Source organism: Parus major, chromosome 1 (assembly GCF_001522545.3).
Source record: "Parus major isolate Abel chromosome 1, Parus_major1.1, whole genome shotgun sequence".
Classification (NCBI taxonomy): Eukaryota; Metazoa; Chordata; class Aves; order Passeriformes; family Paridae; genus Parus; species Parus major.
In genome coordinates this window covers 85,152,047-85,171,418 of record NC_031768.1, presented here as the reverse complement: position 1 = coordinate 85,171,418, position 19,372 = coordinate 85,152,047, and the positions used below count along the sequence as shown (strand labels likewise).

The 19,372-nt window shown below is 42.5% G+C and overlaps 1 protein-coding gene across 1 annotated transcript in view; it reads right to left on the bottom strand.

Annotated features, from left to right (window-relative positions):
- Window positions 1-18,521, bottom strand: part of GUCY2F (guanylate cyclase 2F, retinal) — a 33,784-nt gene extending 15,263 nt beyond the window's left edge. Inside the window, 10 exon segments of the mRNA XM_033514461.1 lie at window positions 1,673-1,822; window positions 3,232-3,388; window positions 4,288-4,464; window positions 5,441-5,521; window positions 6,767-6,901; window positions 7,393-7,489; window positions 11,460-11,544; window positions 14,784-15,138; window positions 16,629-16,930; window positions 17,843-18,521. Coding sequence (XP_033370352.1) covers window positions 1,673-1,822; window positions 3,232-3,388; window positions 4,288-4,464; window positions 5,441-5,521; window positions 6,767-6,901; window positions 7,393-7,489; window positions 11,460-11,544; window positions 14,784-15,138; window positions 16,629-16,930; window positions 17,843-18,521 — 2,218 coding nt within the window.
- Between the last annotated feature and the right edge of the window lie 851 nt (window positions 18,522-19,372).

Genomic DNA, 19,372 nt, shown 5'->3' with positions numbered 1-19,372 from the left:
AAAGAAGATTCATCTGCCTTCTTGTCCCTGGAGAGCCAGGTTATGAGTAATAAAGTGGCTGGATGGAGGAAGGATGTGTGACAGATGATGTGTGAGCCTGCAGGCTTGTATTTTATTGAATTGCCTCTGGGTATCTCCACTAGGCCCTGCAGTCTTCTAAGACAGCAGAGGTTTAAGGCTGAGCCCAGACAGGAAGGATACCAGCCTCTGATGCTTCATCGTTAACTGGGAGCCAGGACGTAGGAGGCTGGTGGGAGTGGTGACAGTGGAAAATGTGTTAAGGGGGAAAGTTTGAATTCAAAATAATGTCTGGGAAATGAGTCCTTGTCTAGAGCTCCCTTTCTAGAAATGATGCTTGTAAGGAACTGGGCTTGGGTTTTCAAACCCTGAGAAGTCAGTCCTTTGACACCCACCAGAGTTACTGTATTTTAAATCTTATTTTGCTCAGTGCAGAGCAGTCAAATGGAGTGAAAACCTCTTTCTCTGGCAGGAGTCCTGCTGTTGCTGTGAGTACCCAAAGCTTTTCAGCATTGACAGCTTAGTTTAAAGATCTTTGGCTCATACCCCCAGAGTCTGCCAAATGAACTGATCAAAACATCTGGCCACAATATTTCCAGGGGCAGCCAAGGGGAAATTCCTTCCCCAGATTGTTTTAAAGTTCACACAAGTGGAGAACTCCTTAGGATTGAGACACAACGAGTAGAAATTCATCACTTTATCAGGTTAGAAAACAGGACTGAACTGTGTTCAACATTCGCTGGAGGTTCTGCAGGGGAACAAGGTTGGGGAAACCTGCTAATTGCATCATAGTCTACATCATAGTTCCAGCTCTGATTTACACAGTGGGATACATCATAATCATCGTCATTCCTTTGAGACAGCAGCTTCAGGCACAGAAAGGTCATTTTTCCAGCTGAACTGGCAGAAACTGAAATGTCATAGCCCACTTGATGGTTGTCCAGCTTAAAATGTATTGAGAATGGGCTGTCACTGAAATCAGCTAATTTAGATTGTTGTCACTCCCTCCCTGCTCAAGTGCTTGTGACCTGACCCTGACTTCAGTGAGTTTGTTCCTCCCTCAGACGCACAATGTGGCTTCACCATAAGCAGCTCCTGAGGAGTTCACCTCTTTGCTGTTTCCTATATACATGAGCAAAATGATGCATCACTTTGACCTCTGTTGAAGAGAGAGTCTCTTTTAAAAGTAAAGGACTAAGAAAAAATAGATGGGTAGATGGACAAAATAAGATTCTGGCAAGGAGTCTAGCTCAAAAACTTCTGCCCTCACAACGCACAAAAAAGGGATGATGAGTGGGTAGCGAAGGAGTTTCTTTCTAAGCTATGGGAAATTCTGCTGTCAGATTTGACCCCATACTGTGATGAAAAGTACAAGTTTGGACAGGGAACTGGAGGTGCTGCAGAGGCCTGAGGCATCCTGGGGAGCACTGAGAACCCAGATCCCAGTGAAAGCAGTGATGACACATGTACCAAGATTGTGATGAGAACTACACGTTTTGATGTTTATTATGAATGCTTTGTTGAAAACAGACTTCTGCCACTGAGAAAGGTCATAATACTAATACATTGTTGTCTTATTAATAAGAGGACTGGGCCATACCTTTTATGAGTGCTCTGCACAAAGCCTTAAAAATATATTGTAGTAGTTGCCTACCTTCAGCTGAGAGTTCTGATGTGCAGTAAGGTGGACCCCGAGCAACCACTTCTTGTAGGATGATTGCAAAGCTGTAAATGTCCCCTTTGATTGTGCCTTTTCTGCACATATCTGGGTCCCTCAGTAACTCAGGAGCTGTCCAGAGCAATTCTAAAAAAATTTCAGAGTATCGCATTTCTTACACTTTGACTCAGACTATTGAAAAGTAAGTGCTTAAATGGACATCTTATTTCAGCCATTTGATGAAACATTGGAAAATACTACATTATTTACTGACTCAAATCTTTTACTTCTTGTGGTGTGTTAGAAATACTAAACTTCTGTGATGACAAAAAAAAAAAAAATTTCAAGTTTTACTCTATTTTTTTTTAAATTTCCATATCAACAATATTTATTTGTTAATAGTTATATTTGTATCATATAAGACCAGCCATGAACTTCAACATAAAAAGTCATCTCACCACTTCCAGAAGTTTTGATATCTTTTTTTTGATCAAAAAAAACTTTGTTCCTTCTGACAAAATGTTGGCACCTAATCTTGAATTTCTTTTTACAGTTGTTGCTCTTTTACAAAGCAACAACTAGCAACATATTGTCTGTAGTTCTTTTTAGGTGAAAATAGTTTCTGTAAAAGCAGATTGTGACAATCTGAAGCACAGTTTTCATAATCCAATAGTTCAAGTGACAAAAGACGCAGCTGTAAAACATATCCAGCCTCATCAAGAAATGAATTTTCAGACTGAGACATTGTTACCCTGGTAACTGTGCATTCTGAGTAATGGGGATATGGAACATTTCTGCCACTGCAAATGTATTTATCTTCTCCAACGGAGGTGAAGAAAGTCTTCTGTCTGACAACTGCCCTGTGTGAGACACTAGAAAGGTGTAGGCATCAAATTCCCACAACAGAGGCATCAAACCACTACATACTACTTGAAACCAGGTTTCAAGAATAAATTAGGATATCAGAGGAACCCCAAAGCAATGGGCAAGTGAAAGAAATCCTGTCAAAGTCTGCACACCTGGTCCCATGTGATGTTGTTCCTAAGAGATGGGAATCTTTTGTGGCAGCCTTTGGTGATTGGTATGTAGAGGACCTATTTCAAAAAGACCTACATGATTTTGTGTTTTCAATTACTTATTTTAACAAAAAAATGTGCCTTTGCATTTGGGTTAACATAAAACTCCAAATATAGTGTTGTGTCTAAGGATGTGAAGCCATTCTACTGGTCACAGAAATCCAGTACTGATAAGATTTCAGGGGCAATTCAGTCCTTCTCCAACTGCAAAATGATGAAGTTCTGTCACTGCTTACAGTAAAACATATTTTCTTTACCATGTCACTCTGCTATTTGCTTCATTTTCAGGAAGTCCAAAAAAAACCTCTGCTTACCCGTTCTTATAAGAATGCATGGTATGGAGGAAACTATGTATAGTGAGATTGAGCATGAAAATCCTTGTGTGGCCAGTGGCCTGAAATTGTATTAGGACAAACATTTGTTAAATCAATGGACAAATATTTAAAAAAATAAAAATAAAAATTTCCTCATGACACCTACCTTCTGGGGATGGCTGAATATAGGGGCATTTCTGTGCCTCTAAGATCTCGTTATAACCATAGTCAGTGATCTTCAGCACAAACCGGCCATCCACAACACAGTTACGAGACTTGAGACGCCCATGGGCAAAATCTCGGTGATGCAAATATCTGATTCCCTATGAAACACAGAAAAAAAATCCAGGTTGATCCTTAAGAATTAAGGATCATCCTGGATGATCCTTAATTCTTAAGGATCAGCACTCAGAGACACCAAGCCAATTTTTCACCTCAGATGGCATCAAGTGCAGCATTGACTCTATGCCAAATGCAGTAATGATCAAAACAATAAACTATGGGAGAAGTTTAGAAATTTATTAGAAACAGGAAATAGGTTTGTCTGGATCCTAAAGTAATATTGGAAAGGCCTGACAACTTTAGGAAGACTCAGATGCCTCCCTCTGTAGCCCTACATCTCATTGCACCTGGAAGTTCTGGTTTTAGGCAAGGATAAGAAAGTAGACACAAGTGTTACTGAATCGTTAGGTCAAAGGAAGCCATGAAGAGCTGGGTGCCCCTACCCATCTCCCTCAAGGAGGTTCAGAAGGCAGATCACAGACTGCAAGAATGGTTCTGGCTTCCTATTCTCTGGAATCCACCTGTCCCAGTTTAGTAGTTCACCATTAAGACATGAAAACATGGGACATGATTGGAAGTGTGAACCAGGGACGGATGCTGTTTGGTTCTATGGTGGATGAATTTCTGATTTACAACAAAAAAGGGCCTCTGCAAAGAATGAATTTGTCACAAAATTCTGTTGTTCTAGGTGATCAGTCGCAGCCTGATACATAGCTTTAGCCTTTGTCCTGTTGTGTGGTTGTAGTTCTACTGCCCCAAATGGTGCTTCTCTCATATGGCAACAAAATAAGGATAGTAAGTCTTCTTTAAAGACTGATAAAATTACATCCAGATTTGGTTTCCCTGTGTTGTTATTAAAAACCCAACATTCTGTTTGAAATAGCTTAGTTATCATTAAAGTCCCATACAGATCATGCCTCAGCAGGAGCAATGGATTTACTTTAATTAGATCCATCACAAGAGAGGACTTGAACATCCAGTCCAGTTTCATATCCTCGTTTCTCAGCAAGTCCTCCAGGCTGCCTCGTGAGCAGTACTCCGTCACTATGGCAAAGATGCCACAGTCAGAGAAAAAGCCCAGGAACAGATTCACATTTTCATGACGCAGATCTTTCATCTGAAACAAGACAGTAAGACCAGGTCAGCCAGACATCTGCTCAGCAGCTCCTTGATATCACTAGATGCTCTTTTCACACTTGTACCCCCAAACTGCCTTACACAGAAGGATGGGGAAATAAACAACCTCTCTGGTGCTTATTTTTCAAGCTCTTTTCAAGCTTTGTTTTCCTTTGCCCATTCATTAAGGCAAAGAAAGCAAGATAGTAAAAGCAAACTAAACAGAAGTTTGTGTTTTGTTTAGACAAACTGGATTGAATCTTTCGCTGGGCCAGAATGGCTTTGCTGGGGTAGATTGAGCTCAGCATGTGGATCTTGCTCTCAACTGGAAATCAATACCATATACAGAGAGTCCAAAGTCATTCATCAATGGTGTCTTGGGAGACATGCCCTGGTAAATGTGTTGCTTTTACATCCATAAAAATGCTACTGCTATGTTAGCAATAGCTGTCAACAGCTAATGACCTTGAATTTGGAAATCAAGAATGCTTTCTTGTCATTTGAAACAATAAAATTGAAGACCAAAATTAAGCATCTGAGAGGCAACTTAGGTGGAAACACAAAGCAAACCCCAGAGAAATGCACAACCCTGTCTGTGTCACACTGTCAACATATAACACATGAAAATATCTACCAGTTCCTCACACAATGCAGGGATGAGTTCCCCAAACCACTCTGCCTTTGCAGGCAAGGTCATTTGTAGGACTGGTTGTACATTTAACACTGCGGCAGCTTGGAAGTGGCAGGTCCAGGGTGGGGTTTTACAAGCTGCTGACTGACATATGGATCTATGGTAAATTTGTCAGATGCAGTTGTGTGTGGTCCACTCTACCGCATTCCACCAGACAAGACTCATTGACAACCACAATGCATGATTTAATGGATAAACATGAGACAAAGGACAACAAAAACACCCTGAAGCCTAAAACATCCCCTGAGAAACCTTCCCTCCACATGTCATCATCCCCTATTCCTACCTTCCTTAAGATGCTGGTGGAGCTTTTCTGCAGATTGTGAACTGGTCCCATCTCAAATTTTTTCAGCCACACCTGGTCTCCCTGTCCACAATCACAGAATCAGAGAATGGTTAAGGTTGGAAGAAACCAGTGATGGACCATCTAGTCCAACCTCCCTGCTTAAGAAAGGTTATCCTAGAGCACACTGCACAGGATTTTGTCCAGGCAGTTCTTGAATATCTCCAGTGAGGGAGACTCCACATCCTCCCTGGACAATCTGTTTCAGTGCTTGGTCACCTGCACAGCAAGGTTCTTCCTCATGTTCAGGAGGAACTTCCTGTGCATCAGTTCCTGCCTTTTGCCTCTTGTCCACTGAGAAGAGCCTGGCTCTGTCCTCATGACACCCTCTCTTCAGATATTTATACACCTCAGTAAGGTGCTCTCTCAGTTGTCTCTTCTTGAGGCTGAACAGGTCCAACTCCCTCAACCTTTCCTCTCGAGAGAAGCTCCAGCCCCGTAATCCCAATACAGGTGGGTGACTGACAGAGCAAATCTCTGAGCAACAGTTAACATTGGGACCCAGATCTAAATTTCAGATCCTTGATTTTGAAAGTGGCTGGGGAATTTTAATGTTCTTGGCAACAGGATATTTATATACTGAACCCAAATAAGAATATCCACAGCAAACCATCAAAAAAAGGTGTGAGGCAGGACCTTCACCTGGATCACAACTTCATGCCTGGAAATGTCTTAGTATCTGACAAACAGCAACAAATTGATTAAAAAGGAAAATAACTCTGGCCAGAGCTTTTGTCTGGCATTAATCATTGATAAAATTTATTTTGCTCTTCTTCAGGAAAAGTTACCATGCCATTTTTCAAAAAGCTGCATTTTCAGGAAAGAGCTGACAGATGGGATGAGTTTTCTTGGGCATTGCCTCTGCTTAAGCTCCATACAGTGCTATTTCCACAATGGGAATTTGAGCTTCTATTTGTGTATTTAGATCCTGTCTTGTAAGAAAGTTCCTTATTAGAGATGTCACCAAATAAACATTGTCTTGTAAGAAAGGTTCATCATGGTTCCACCACCTTAGGTGGTGACTTCTCTGTCAGGACCAGACTGGCAATGTTGCATATTCCCATCCCACATGACTCTGAGCATCAGGCTGAGGGTTGGGACCTTAAACACTGCTAAGTCCATGCTTGGGAGCAACTTATTTTCATCCTTATGGTTTATTCAAACTATCTCCATCCTGGGACCTACAGTACTGCAGCCAAATACTTTTCCCCCTGGAGCAGCCCAGTGAACAGAAGCAGTGAGAGAAGGCTGCATGAGGTCCCTACCTACCTCATACAAAGCCACATTGGAGGTTTCATGGGTGGCAACAGTGCTTTTCAAGGAAGCGGAGCGGGTTACGGATTTCAGGCTTCTGCTCTTGACTGCTATGCTGTTTGCATCAGTCAGACTGTCCAAGGTCAGCCTCTGGAAGGCAAGGAAAGCAGGTGCTAGGCAGCTACCACCTTTGGGGTGTAAACCTCCACTCTAGCTCTGCCTTGCAGCACAGATCTCTGGGTAAGGAAATCATGGGATCATCCCCCAGCAGATCACTAGCTCTGGGTATGAGCCAGAATGGACCAGGAATGGTTCCAATGTATTTGAATGAAGACAGTTTATTTTAGAGGGTAAGATGGTTTATCTTTTTGGACATGCCCTGTGGTGCACCATCCAACCTCAAGAACAAGGAATAAGCCCTGGCACCTAGAAGAAACACAATCAAGGCTACGATTTTGCATCATCATAAAAGCTCTGACATCTAATCTGCGACTCAAAAGCACTCAGCATATGGGAAACTTTCCAATATGCAGGGGAAAATGGCATGAAGAAATAAAATGACCCTTCCAGAGCTTCATACCACACAGCAAATCTGTTCTAGAGTATTCCACCAGATTCCTTTCATGAGTAGAAGGACTCACCTTTCTGTGTAGCTCTGGCTTGATGAAGATGAGATCATCCAAGGTCAGTATTATCTTGTTTGGACCCCTGAAAAGCTGGTTGTTCAAGATACTCTGCCTGCAAGAGTTGCAGAGTCACGGTTATCAATTTTAGGTACCATATTGGGTCTGATCACAGTAGAGTTCACAGCCCTTACAGCGCTGTGCTTTGCATTGGTAGCTGAAAGGGTGTTGATAACAGACCAGTGTTTTGGCTTCTGCCAAGCAGCAGTGTCCTTCTGCCATTCTGTCCCCTCACCAAAGGGGATGGGAAAGATCCTGGGAAGGGACACAACCAGGCCAGCTGACCCAAATTATCCAAAAGGATATTCCATACTGTATGACTTCAGCTCAGAGATATATGCTAAGGGAGAGAGGAAGAAGTTGTGGCATCCCTGAGTTTTCGATGTTTGCCTTCTGGAGGAACAGCTATGCCTGCTAAAGCCTTGCTTCACAAGAAGTGTCCAAACATCACTGCTGATGGGGAGTAGAGACTGATTTTCGTCCTCTTTAGCTCTTGCACGTGCAGATCTCCGCTTATTTCTTTCTTTTTGCTGTTATAGAACTGCCTTACCTCACCCTGCTGGTCATTCTCCATCTTATTCTATCCCCTGTCCCAGTGGGAAAGGGAGTGATAGAGTGACTGAGTGGGCACCTGGCAGCCAGCTAGGGTCAACCCACTACAGGTAGCCAGTTTACACTTCCTCTGCATCCCCCACATCTGGCTCCCCTGCAGTATCAGACCCTGCCTGCAGTGCTGCATCCAGCTCTGGGGAGCTGAATGACTTACAACCCCGACTTAGGAAGGTTGCGGACCTGTTGGAGCAGGTCCAGAGAAGGCCACGAAGATGATCAGGGGCTGGAGCACCTCTGCTATGGAGACAGGCTGAGGGGGCTGGGGCTGTTCAGCTTGGAGAAGAGAAGGCTTTGAGGATTCCTTAGAGCACCTGCCAGTGCCTAAAGAGAGGGGTGACAAGAGAGCTGGAGAAGGACTTTTATGTGCATAGAGTGGCAGGAAGAATGGCTTCCAGCTGGAAGAGTACAGGTTTAAATTCGGTATTAGGAAGCAATTATTTTCTGTGAAGGTGCTGAGGCACTGGTACAGGTTACCCAGAGAAGCTGTGGCAGCTTCAAAGCTGTGGAAGGGTTCAAAGCCAGGTTGAATGGGGCTCTGAGCAGCCTGGTGTAGCTGAAGGTGTCCTTGCCCATGGCAGAGTGGTTGGAACTGGATGATTTTTAAGGTCTAAAATGGTGTGGGAGTGGGGGTAGGCATTGTGGGGGTAAAAGCACTGAACAAATCACAATGCCTTGGCTTGGGCTCAAATCCCAAGTAATGAATTACCCATTTCAACACGGATAGCAACAAATGCTGTCATCTCAAAGGGTCTTATCACAAATAGCCAACTGGATTTAATCTGTTTACAAACATTAATTGGATGCATATGTAAGGCATATTTTGTTTTGATTTAATTTGTCATATCCCAAATCTTTCTCCATTAGCAGACAAAAACAAGTCCTATTAGTCCAGCTGGTCTGGTCATGAGCAAACCACATTGAGGCACATCAGCCTTTCTTAGGGACTGAAGCTCAACTATGGTTAATTTATAAGAGCTGCCTGGACACAAGTTACTGTCTAAGCAAGCTGTCTGAGTGTCTATATCGTAGCATGGTGCATTATGAAGCACAGAGCAAGATGTGCCCTTGTAATGGTCACAGGTTTGTACAGAAGGAAAAGCTACAGGGGATGAGCAGTACGGCACATGTCACGTCACACCTCATTTCGATCCCATTGTTTCAAAGGACATCAGGGTTTAACACTGAGCACAAAGCAGCAGTATCTATTAGACAGTCAAAAACTCCTCAGACAGGAGCAGAAAAGGGAAGGGAAAGCTCCCCCATTATTGCCCTCAGCGTCACCTCTTTTGCTTGAGGAGCTTTGTTAACACTACAGCAGATGACTGGTCTGCACTCTCCTAAGTGTTTCCCTGATGAGGTGGACAATAGGATGACTTTTACTAACACTACTCTAGAAGGACACCACCACATAAAACAACTCCAAATCACCACAATTCACTTTTCCTCTCCATGTGTCATTCTGGACCTTTTAGAACAGCACAAACATCTTCTTGAAGCTGAGAGGAAGCCTTGGCCACATAACCACAGGCTTTACTTGGGACGACATTTTATAATCTTTCTCTAAACACACTGTCCCAAGCCACCCAACTCATCTTCATGAAAAATATCATCGCTTATGTACCTTTCACAAGTCCATCTGAAAAACCTTACTTGATAAATCACATCCTCTCCCTAAGCAGGGAGGAAAGCATCCCTCTGCCAAAAGTTAAGCAGAGAGAGTGGAGTGACTCATTTAAGGTCATGCAGCAGATCCCTGACAGAGCTAAGACCAGAGCTTCCACATTTCAAGTCAGACCATGCTGTGGTTTAAATTTAGTTCCAGACATGCCCCTTCCTAATATAAATCATTGTCTGAGTCATGCTGGACTTTTCCTTCCCTTGCAGATGGCCATATATCTTTTCTCATGACCAAGCCTTCCCAAGCACAGCCTGGTGCTTGTGGAAGAGCTTACAAATAGAGTAGACAGAAAGATTGTCTTTTATTTACTTAATTGTAGAGGATGGTAGCCAGGGAACAGAGCAGGGTTTGAAAGTGTGGGTGGATGGAGGCAACCTCATCAGTGTCTGCAGTTCTACCAGAAGCAGCTGTGTGCTGAAAGTGGGGGAGCTGTTTGGGGTGCTGCTTGCTGGGTGGCCTTATATCTGGGTTTGGAGGGATGACTCAGGAGTGGAGACAAAACACGTCTGGGAATTATTTGAGAGGCAAAGCTGGTTGTTCCTGAAACAATCTAGGAGCTCTACTCAGGTGAACTTATTGCTGCTCAGCAAATATGCCTTCTAATTTCAGTCTATTTTCACTCTAAATTTGGTCATGTGCACATCAGTAATTCATAGACTGCTCCAGGGCTACAGTGACCTTGCCAAGAGCAATCCATAGCTCTCGGACCAACCAATCCATCTGGCACATTTCTACCTTGGATTTAGAGCTGGGACACAGATGTGACATGCAATTCTGGGAAATTATTCCTTACCCAGACGACTACTGCTTTTACTCCAAATATCTCATGCCCAGACAAATACAATGGGAATGACCAGGGAGCTGAACCCTAGTTCAAAACAGGGAATTAATCAAATTGGCAATAAAGATGTATCCTAAATATTTGCTCCAAATTCTCTCCAGAGGTATTTTCTTTCTCTTTAGTGCATGGAGAAAATACAGAGGGTCAGCCTCACATGTTTCATAGGAAACATGATTATATTAAGAACAGAAATCCAGGCAAGAATGATCTGGAGTAAGAAAAACACTTGGTTTTAACCCTCGTGTTCTCATAACAGATTCCTGTCTTTGGTTTATATGTCAATTTTTGCACTTCCAAAGTGATAACCACCTTCCTAATGCTTCAGAAACATCCAGCAACACACTTCTGGAGCAGGGGAAGGGTGTGAGGAGTCTTTCCCCTCAGAAGGAAGGAGCAGCAGAGGCAGTCTGGGATGAACTGACTGCAGTCCCCATTCCCTGACCCCATTGCCACTGGTGGGGAGGAAGTAGAGAATCTAGGAGTAAGTTAAGCCTGGGAAGAAGGGAAAGATGAGAAGAAGGCGTTTTTAAGATTTTATTTCTGATTATCTTACTCTGATTTGATTGGCAATAAATTTCGTTTCCCCATATCAAGCCCATGTTGGCTGTTGTGCAATTGGTGAATGACCTCTTCTCGACTCCTCTTGACCCATGAGACTTTTGTTGTATTTTCTCTCCCCTGCCCAGCTGAGGAAGGGAGAGATACAATGGTTTTGGTGGATGCCTGGCATGCTGCCTGGGCCAACACACCACAAATGTGAGGAGATATGTGGCTGGAGAGCCAAGAGCAAAATCAGACCTTCTGTGTGTGCACAGTCTAAACTGCTGGCTAAAGCACAAGCCTCACACAGAAGCTAAAAGTGGCACCAACTCAAATGTGTGCTGCAATTCTCACCTGATAAGAGAAGCCAGGCCCACAGCACACAACACCAGGACAAATAACAACATTACTCCCAGCAAAATGACTGCAGGCTCAATCCCTGTGCAAAGATGGGAAAAGAATCAGTGAATTAAAAAATCATTTTGATTTAGGCAATAATATTAAAAACATCAATATCAGGCCATTGGATTACAAAGTCAAATATTCAGCCAGGAGAATTCCAGAAGACAATTTTAATGCAATGTTCATTTATGAATACACAAATACTTACTAACTTGGTGTACATAAGGCTTCAGCTATGCTAATTATTTCCATGCACTTTTTTTTTCCTAAACCAGACTTAGAGCCCTGTACCAGTGGAAAAATAATTCATATTCAAGTAAATAAATAGACTCACAGGGAAGTATTAAGTTTTAAAGGAAGCTTCTGCAAAGTTCATAACTTTTTAACACTTGTCCCTTTTATCTTCAGGAACTGAAATGTTGAAAAAATCTTTATCATGTGGTACTAAACCAGTGGCCAGGGTGAGTCACTGGCCCATCTGGGCTTTTTCATTCTCTGCTGCAGATTTCTAACGTTGAAAAGAGAAGAAAAGGAGGAGCAGCAGAAGGTTGATGCTCTCCTCAACACATCCATCAGCATAAAGTACTGGAGACAGATACTTTGCTAATGAGTGTGTTTACTGGAGAGCTAAGGGAAGCTGAAATGACTGCATAAGCTAAATTCCAGCGGGAACTGTTTGCTATGTCTGTCTCTTCTGCTTCCTAATTTTTCTGTTCTATTCTGTTTGTATCCAGAGATCTATAAACACAAGCAAACATGGTGAAATTTGGGTTGACCAAAGGTTTACGACTCTATGTCACACTGGCGCTTATCTGCAAGCACTGTGATCTAGAGCTTTCCAGTGAAAGCTGAAGGCATTTTTGAAAATTGGTATTTGTTTCAGGAAAAGACAGAGCATTTTAGCTGAAATGTCACTGCTTCAGTCTAGGGCCCCAGGCCCTGGCTGTCCTCACACATTCACAGGAAGAGATTGTCCATGGGAGCTGTGGCTGCCCCATCCCTGGCAGTGCTCAAAATCAGGCTCCATGGGACTTGAAGCAAGCTGGTCTTGTGTGAGATTGGAAAAGATGGCCTTGAAAGGTCCTTCCCAACCCATACCATACTTCACAACTAACCAGAAGTGAAAGTAAGCTAATTATGAGCTTTTGGGAAAGAGCAAACTTACAGCATGCTTGAGGGAATGGATGAGATTGAGTTAAAGTCATTAGGGGATGTTTTAAGGGAACTGTGGGAGTACATGAAACTTCTTACAGGATCTTTAGGGAAAAGGGCAAACACAGGTGAAGGGGGAGATAGAATGGGACAGGAATGCTCAGCTATGTGAGAGGATGGGGATTCTGGTCACATGTAACCATGTTGTGCATTTTTTTCCAAGCAAACCCTGCACTTGATCGGTGCAGTCATTCTCACATTCTTAACCCCATCAACATTTTTTTCCTGGGTAGCTGTGCTCTCTGACTGTGGATGATATTTACAGACTTAACATCAGCCTAACTAACAGGGAAGGTAAGTCCTGGAGCCTGAAACCCATGAGAGACCACAAGTCTGGAGTCAGCTCCTGCACAGACAGAAGGGTTTGAGGGATGGCTATGGGTGAATTTAGCTTTGGACCATATACCAGAGGATGCATTTATGAGTCTACAGGAGCTGAGGCTGTGAGATCTGGTAACAAGCTTGGGGCCTAATTATGAGGTGCATAGAGGCAGCACCAGGCCATTTCTGATGTCCATGTCCCAGCAGTTCTGGCTGTGGGTAGTGGTGCCTGTAAAGACATAACTCTCCTGTTTGTGTTACTCTGCCAAGGACTGGCCGTGTCTGCACTGTGTGTGTGTGTGTGTGTGTTAGTGTCCTGGGAACACCAGCTCAGCCCTGATCCTGCTGAACCTGGAGCCAGGAAGCACAGCAGCCTCACAACTTCACACCCAACACCCCTCCAAGCCTAACTTCAAACAAAGCTAGAGTGAAGCTTGCATTTAATTCTAGCCATAAAGTTCAGTCTCTGAAATTCTGGCAACCATAATAAATTACTGTCCAATTGACACATGCCTAGAGCTTTATGCTTTTGTTAAGGTATGAACATAAAATCTGGTCTCTCTAAAAATCAGTGGGACTTTTCCATAAACTGCAATGGGATGCTAAATTGCTACATTGTTCCTAGGGGCAGTGCAAAATTAGATATATGATAGTATTATACTTATCTCTTCTATTGCTAGTCAGTTGCTATAAAATCAGTACATCTCTAGTTTTCATAGAGTGACACTGATTAATGTGTCAGCTCAGTTATGGCTAAGCCAAGAATGGTTTTCTCAGCTACTGAATGAAATATTCCATAGATGTGGTTCATTTCATCTCTTTAAGTCATATCCCGGAGCAATAGGTGCAAATGTTTAGTATTATGAGTGAATATGTCAAGAGGAGGTTAAGTACACTACCCTGAGATTTTGACTTTCCTGTGAACTTTAAAACTGCACCACAGTTGCCTCAAATTAAAAACAATAGGTAAACCCAATGCCCAGTCTGACAAACCTAGGAAGCAACACAGACATCTCTGCCCCCAGGCCTTTGATTAATACCTCTGTTATCTATAATAACTCAAATTATTTTGAGTAATGATTATTGTTTTTTCTTGATGAGGTGAGATCTGATGGTCCTTCACTCCTCATTGCTACCTATATAAAGAAGCAGGGGTTCTTTAAACAGGCAGGATGCTGAGAGCATCTTCTCTTGTGCAGCTCTCTTAGGTTGTCTTCAAGGCAAATCCTCTTAGTGTCCTGTCCTCCAGAAGGACAGAGACACTGTGCAGGGTGGAACCTCTGATATATAATGGTTAATATTAATATTGGCAGGTGTTGAGTATTAGACCCTTTCAAGCACTTACTGTCCCAGGAGAGTGGTGGGATTAATGGCACTGGAATTGCTGAAATGATTGTGTAGGTGTGATATTCAGTGGTGGGCCTGGCAGTGGTAGATTAAGGGTTCAATGATCCTAGATGATCCTACTGTCTTTTCCAACCGTAATGATTCTGTAATTCTGTGTCCTAACAAACAATAAGAGAGTATTGTGGATCAGTGGTGTCACCTCTGCACAGGATTCCCATTACAAACAGCCTGATGACTGGGTGATTTTACACTAGATTCTCGAATTCAGACTTTTCTGGTTGGGGAGTTCTAATTCAAAGGGGTAACCACTTGCAGTGAGAGAAAAGATTAAAGAAATGAGAACCATGGACTTGATGCCATTTCATCCTTTTTTTGGTTCTTTTTTTTCTTTCTTACCTTCAGTGCAGAGAACATCTGGATCAAACCAACAGCTGGAGTCTGGTTTGGGTGGAACTTCATTGGGGAAGTGGATGGACTGGCCTAGGGACAACACAGAGCCTGAAGACATGTCCAGCAGGTGGGTTGGGAGAAGCTGGTTCCCATGACCATCTGTGTCCAGTATCACATAATTGTTCAGCCCCTTCCCACAGCTGTCTGTCTCTACCTGGTGACTAAATCCAGGGAAGCTGAAGTTTTTTGTGTGCTTAGCTATGTTTGCTCCTGAGGTTCTGACTCCTTTCCTCCGTGCACTGTCCATAGCCATTGCCATGAAGTAAATGGCATCATAGATTGTTCCAAAGAGTGGAGAAACCTAAAAAATACAGGAGAAATTGAGGCTAAACTGCCCCTAACCTTCAGTTCGAGATTGGTGGCAACAATATTTTCCCCCTGGCTAGGTTGTGAACTTAAATACTGAGACACCAGAACATTAAGGCTCATAGAGTAATGGATTTGAAGAATCTTGGGCTGAAAATAGACCCAATATATGCATGACCTTGAATATCCATATTTTCTTACGGTGGATTCCCAAATGCCATTTCAAAATATTTTTAAAACTACACAAAATTGCATTATGATAGGAAAAGCCAAGATTCTGAGCCTGATGTTTGGCTGAAATTTATCACAAATTTTTCCTGCCTCAAAACATGACACTAAAACATCTTCTACAAATAGAAGATAAAGTCAGAGGCTCCATACCAAGACAGGAAAAGTGTCATACCCAAAGAATTGGTCTCCTCTGTCAGAATATTACTTATCCCAAAGATGCAAAAATCCCACAGCAGAGCCACAGCAAACTTGTTCTGTGGGGTAATAGAACCTTTTCTGTTTGCATTGCTCCCTTCACGCCAGACTTGATTTAGGAACCTTTAACACAAATGGTGACTTTTGCAATCATGTGGTCATTGACAGCTGCTAGGTGAAGAGAGATTATAGCCACACACCTGTGAGAAAAATGAGAAGTGCTCTTGGGAGCCACAGAACCTGACAATTGTGGGATTAATTGACCAGATGTAGGTATCTGCAATGAAGAACCTGTCATTCAATACAGTTAACCTGGGCTCTCATTAAAGTGAAGGGAAAGAAATTAATGCTTTCAAGACATGATTCATCTCCTTCTAAAGCAGATCCTTGCAGATCTGATAAATTATGCCTTAAAAGCACTTGTAATTTTTTGAAATGTTGTAGGGAGATTTGAAGAATAGCTCAGATGAATCCAGTATCTCTTCACCAGTATAAGATTCTCCAATACTTGTAAATGTCCTCAAGGTAAAAACTGATTTTGTTTTTAATAGGCTGACAGTGACTAGATAATTGTGCTGACAAAGAATATCTTTGACTATAGTGCTAGGAAGAAGGCAACAGCAATGGTCTTAAATATTTCCCTCTAGAAGCATCCACTATTTCTTGAGCCTGTCTCATCTTCTCAAATTCTCAGTCATATGGACATCTTGTTTTGATTCCCTACAGACTCCACGGACTTCACCCACCTTGAGAGATACCTCTTCAATTCAAGTCCATTGCAGCTAGCACATAGAAAACTAAACTTGAAAACCTCAGACACAGCCCCTTTCTCTTGAATTCCCATCATGGTCCTACAGTTGAACCAAGTAAGTTATATTGCCAGACATCTGGGAAAAGTGATCTTTCCAGATGAGTGTAGACCACATTCAAACTTCTCTGCCTTTTTCTCAAAATGAAAGTATGCAGGCTGGATTGACTCTTTCCTGTACTTTTTCTGTAACTATGGCTTATATTTCTGATTGACAGGTCCCAGAAAAGCCCAAGAGAAAGAATATTTACCTGTGTGGCTTCCAAATCCCTGATTATTTCACCGCTTTCTTTAGCTTCCCTGAAAGCATCATAGAAAGTCCTTTCTCCAGACTCCAGTGTGATGGTCAGCACAGCATCATAAGCTTCCCGGAGCTTGCTGTCACTATCAAAGACACTGAATGAGTTGTTTCGGTAGGGAAGACTGTACAGCAAAGTGTCATATGGAACAAAGATGTATCTTCCATCTGCTAGTCCCATTTCCAGAGCTTTTGTGAGTAAGGCGGCCTGTTCCTGCCCTCCGATGAGAACAGAATGCATGCACAGGAGTATAACTGGAACACAAGGGGAGCAGAGAGAGTTAGTATTCTCTTTGGGATTTTTAACACAAAACAGCTCTTCCCTCCCTCAGTAAAAGAGCTGTCTGAACTACTCTGTCAGGTCAGATTCTGATGTTATGTGCTGAGGAAACGGAGAGTCACACCCATTTTGTTCATCCTCTAGAGGTCTGTCACACCTAATAAAGGAGGTTGTGAATTTTACCATCTCTACAGCTGTAAATAAGGAATAGAGAGAAGTTTTATAGAAGTGGGGTGCAGGTCAAGATGATGGGCAGTTGTGGTCATTGTTGCCATTGACCAAGACCTGAGCTTTCTCTCTGTGTGCCCTGAGCTGACAGATACCTCACAGTGGTAAGCAGTGCCCAACCTCCACACGCTCACCCTGCCACCAAATATACAGATTTTATGTTGGACACTGCATTGTGTTTAAATATCTGGTCCATGCTTGACTGTCCCAAAGTCTGTGCCTTTTCCTGCAAAATGTCATGGGACCATGGTGGGGAGATCTGAAATATAGGACACAGCATCAAAGCCAGATTTTTGATATTGATTTAGATTTTTGATATTCCACAGTACAAATTACCATTAATATAAAACCTTCCTATTAACTCCTCTTTACACAAGCCAAGCACAGAGAACCATTTATGAAATATTATTTTTTTCAGACAAGCTGGACCAAATTTCTCAGGTTGCAGTAGACTATTTTGATCTATCTTCAACACATACAAAATACCCAGCATTCTTTTATGTGAAGCCATGAGATCAGAGATAAAATATTGCTTGACTTAAATCAGTTTAAGTTTTCATTTTCTAAAGTATGTCCATTGGCTAACAATGCAGTCCTCCTCTGGGGGAACAACAACAAAAAAAAAATTAAAAAAAAGGAATGAGACTCAAAACACTTACTTTTAATGTTATTAACTTCTTTAATCTTGTTCCAGGTGTCTTCGATGCCTTTTTCTCCCTTATGCACTGATGTAACGATGCCTACAGGTAGCCCGTGGTTCCTGAGCACAGTTGCTGACTCCTTGGCTGTGTACATCCAAATATCCTCACTGGATGCAATGATGCCAACATGAGCCCACTTAAAATATTTCATTATTGTAAGCAAAATTTGGGTTGGAGAGGGCAGAGTTCTTGCAAATGCATTGTGGTGGATGGTGGAATCCAGCTTATAATTGATGCACATCCATGAGAAGATAGCTTTATTCCAGTTTTCCCCTAAATGTGCAGCCACCTCACAGAAGCCAGGGTTTAGAGGGCCTATAAAAGCTGAGGAAAGCTTTCCAAAGTCAACAAATCTAAGCAGAGCTCTTGGTGTCTCACATTCTTCTTGCAGGATCACATAATCCAGCCGGTGGCCAAGATCTAGTGAAGGGTCTCTGCTTATTCGTCCCACAGCTAACCTGGCAGCCACATGGGGAAAGGCTTTGGAAAAGAAGGGGTCACAGTTCCAGGGTCCAAGCAATCCAATCTTAAAGACAGAGCAATGTGCTGGGGAACAAAGTAGGATTATTCCAAAGAGCAGCCGCCAGAGAGCCTGGAAAAATGTCTTGAATGAATTTCCAGTGTTGAAGTGATGCATGCTGATGTGTCTTGACAGCATCCAGAAGAAGCTCTTAGGACACCACAGGAGAAATGACATTGTTTTGCAGGTGGGTAGATCTGCACCAAGTTCTTCAGGAAGCCAGGAAGAGCGTTACCAGGTGCTGGAAGGAAAAGAGATTACATTTGCCTTTCACCATAGGTATTTGTTCCGTGTGTGTAGGTACAGCTGAGTCAGCCCAAGCTTCACAACAGCTCTAAGGGCACAAGTCCTTGAAGACCCAAAGCCACACACAAACACTTGGACGTGCACCACAAAAGCCACTTCACCAAGTAGAAAAGTGTTCAAACAGTGGCAGACGTGCCATAACCCTTAAATTCACATTTACATAAACATTTTAATATGCATTGCAATATACACTGAAACCTGGCAGTGAAGAATGAGTCTGCTTTGTTTGCAGTAGTGAGCACAACCAGAAGCACTGTGCTTCTAGTTCCTAGGAAATATAGTTTCAAAGTCCTGCAGACAAACACCCATATAAGTAAATTAAAAGGTGAAATGCACTAGGCCATTAACTTCCCTCAAAAATCCTCAGTGGGTTGTGAATATGAATCAGAGGCCATACAAAGACAAAACACAGACAAAAACACACACACATATACATACTTTGGGATTTGTATGTATGTGCATACAATTTTAAAACTTTTGGGAAAAATATTTCAAGGACAACTAAGAGTCTCTTAAATCTGGCAAATTGAAAGGTGGATAAACAGATAATCAGAAAACGAGGGAAAAGGAGGATTATGATTTGAATTTAGATAAAGAACTGCTAAATAATTGTCAGGTGAAAAACTCTGTGTACACTCTTTGCTTCAAATATTCTTGGTTAA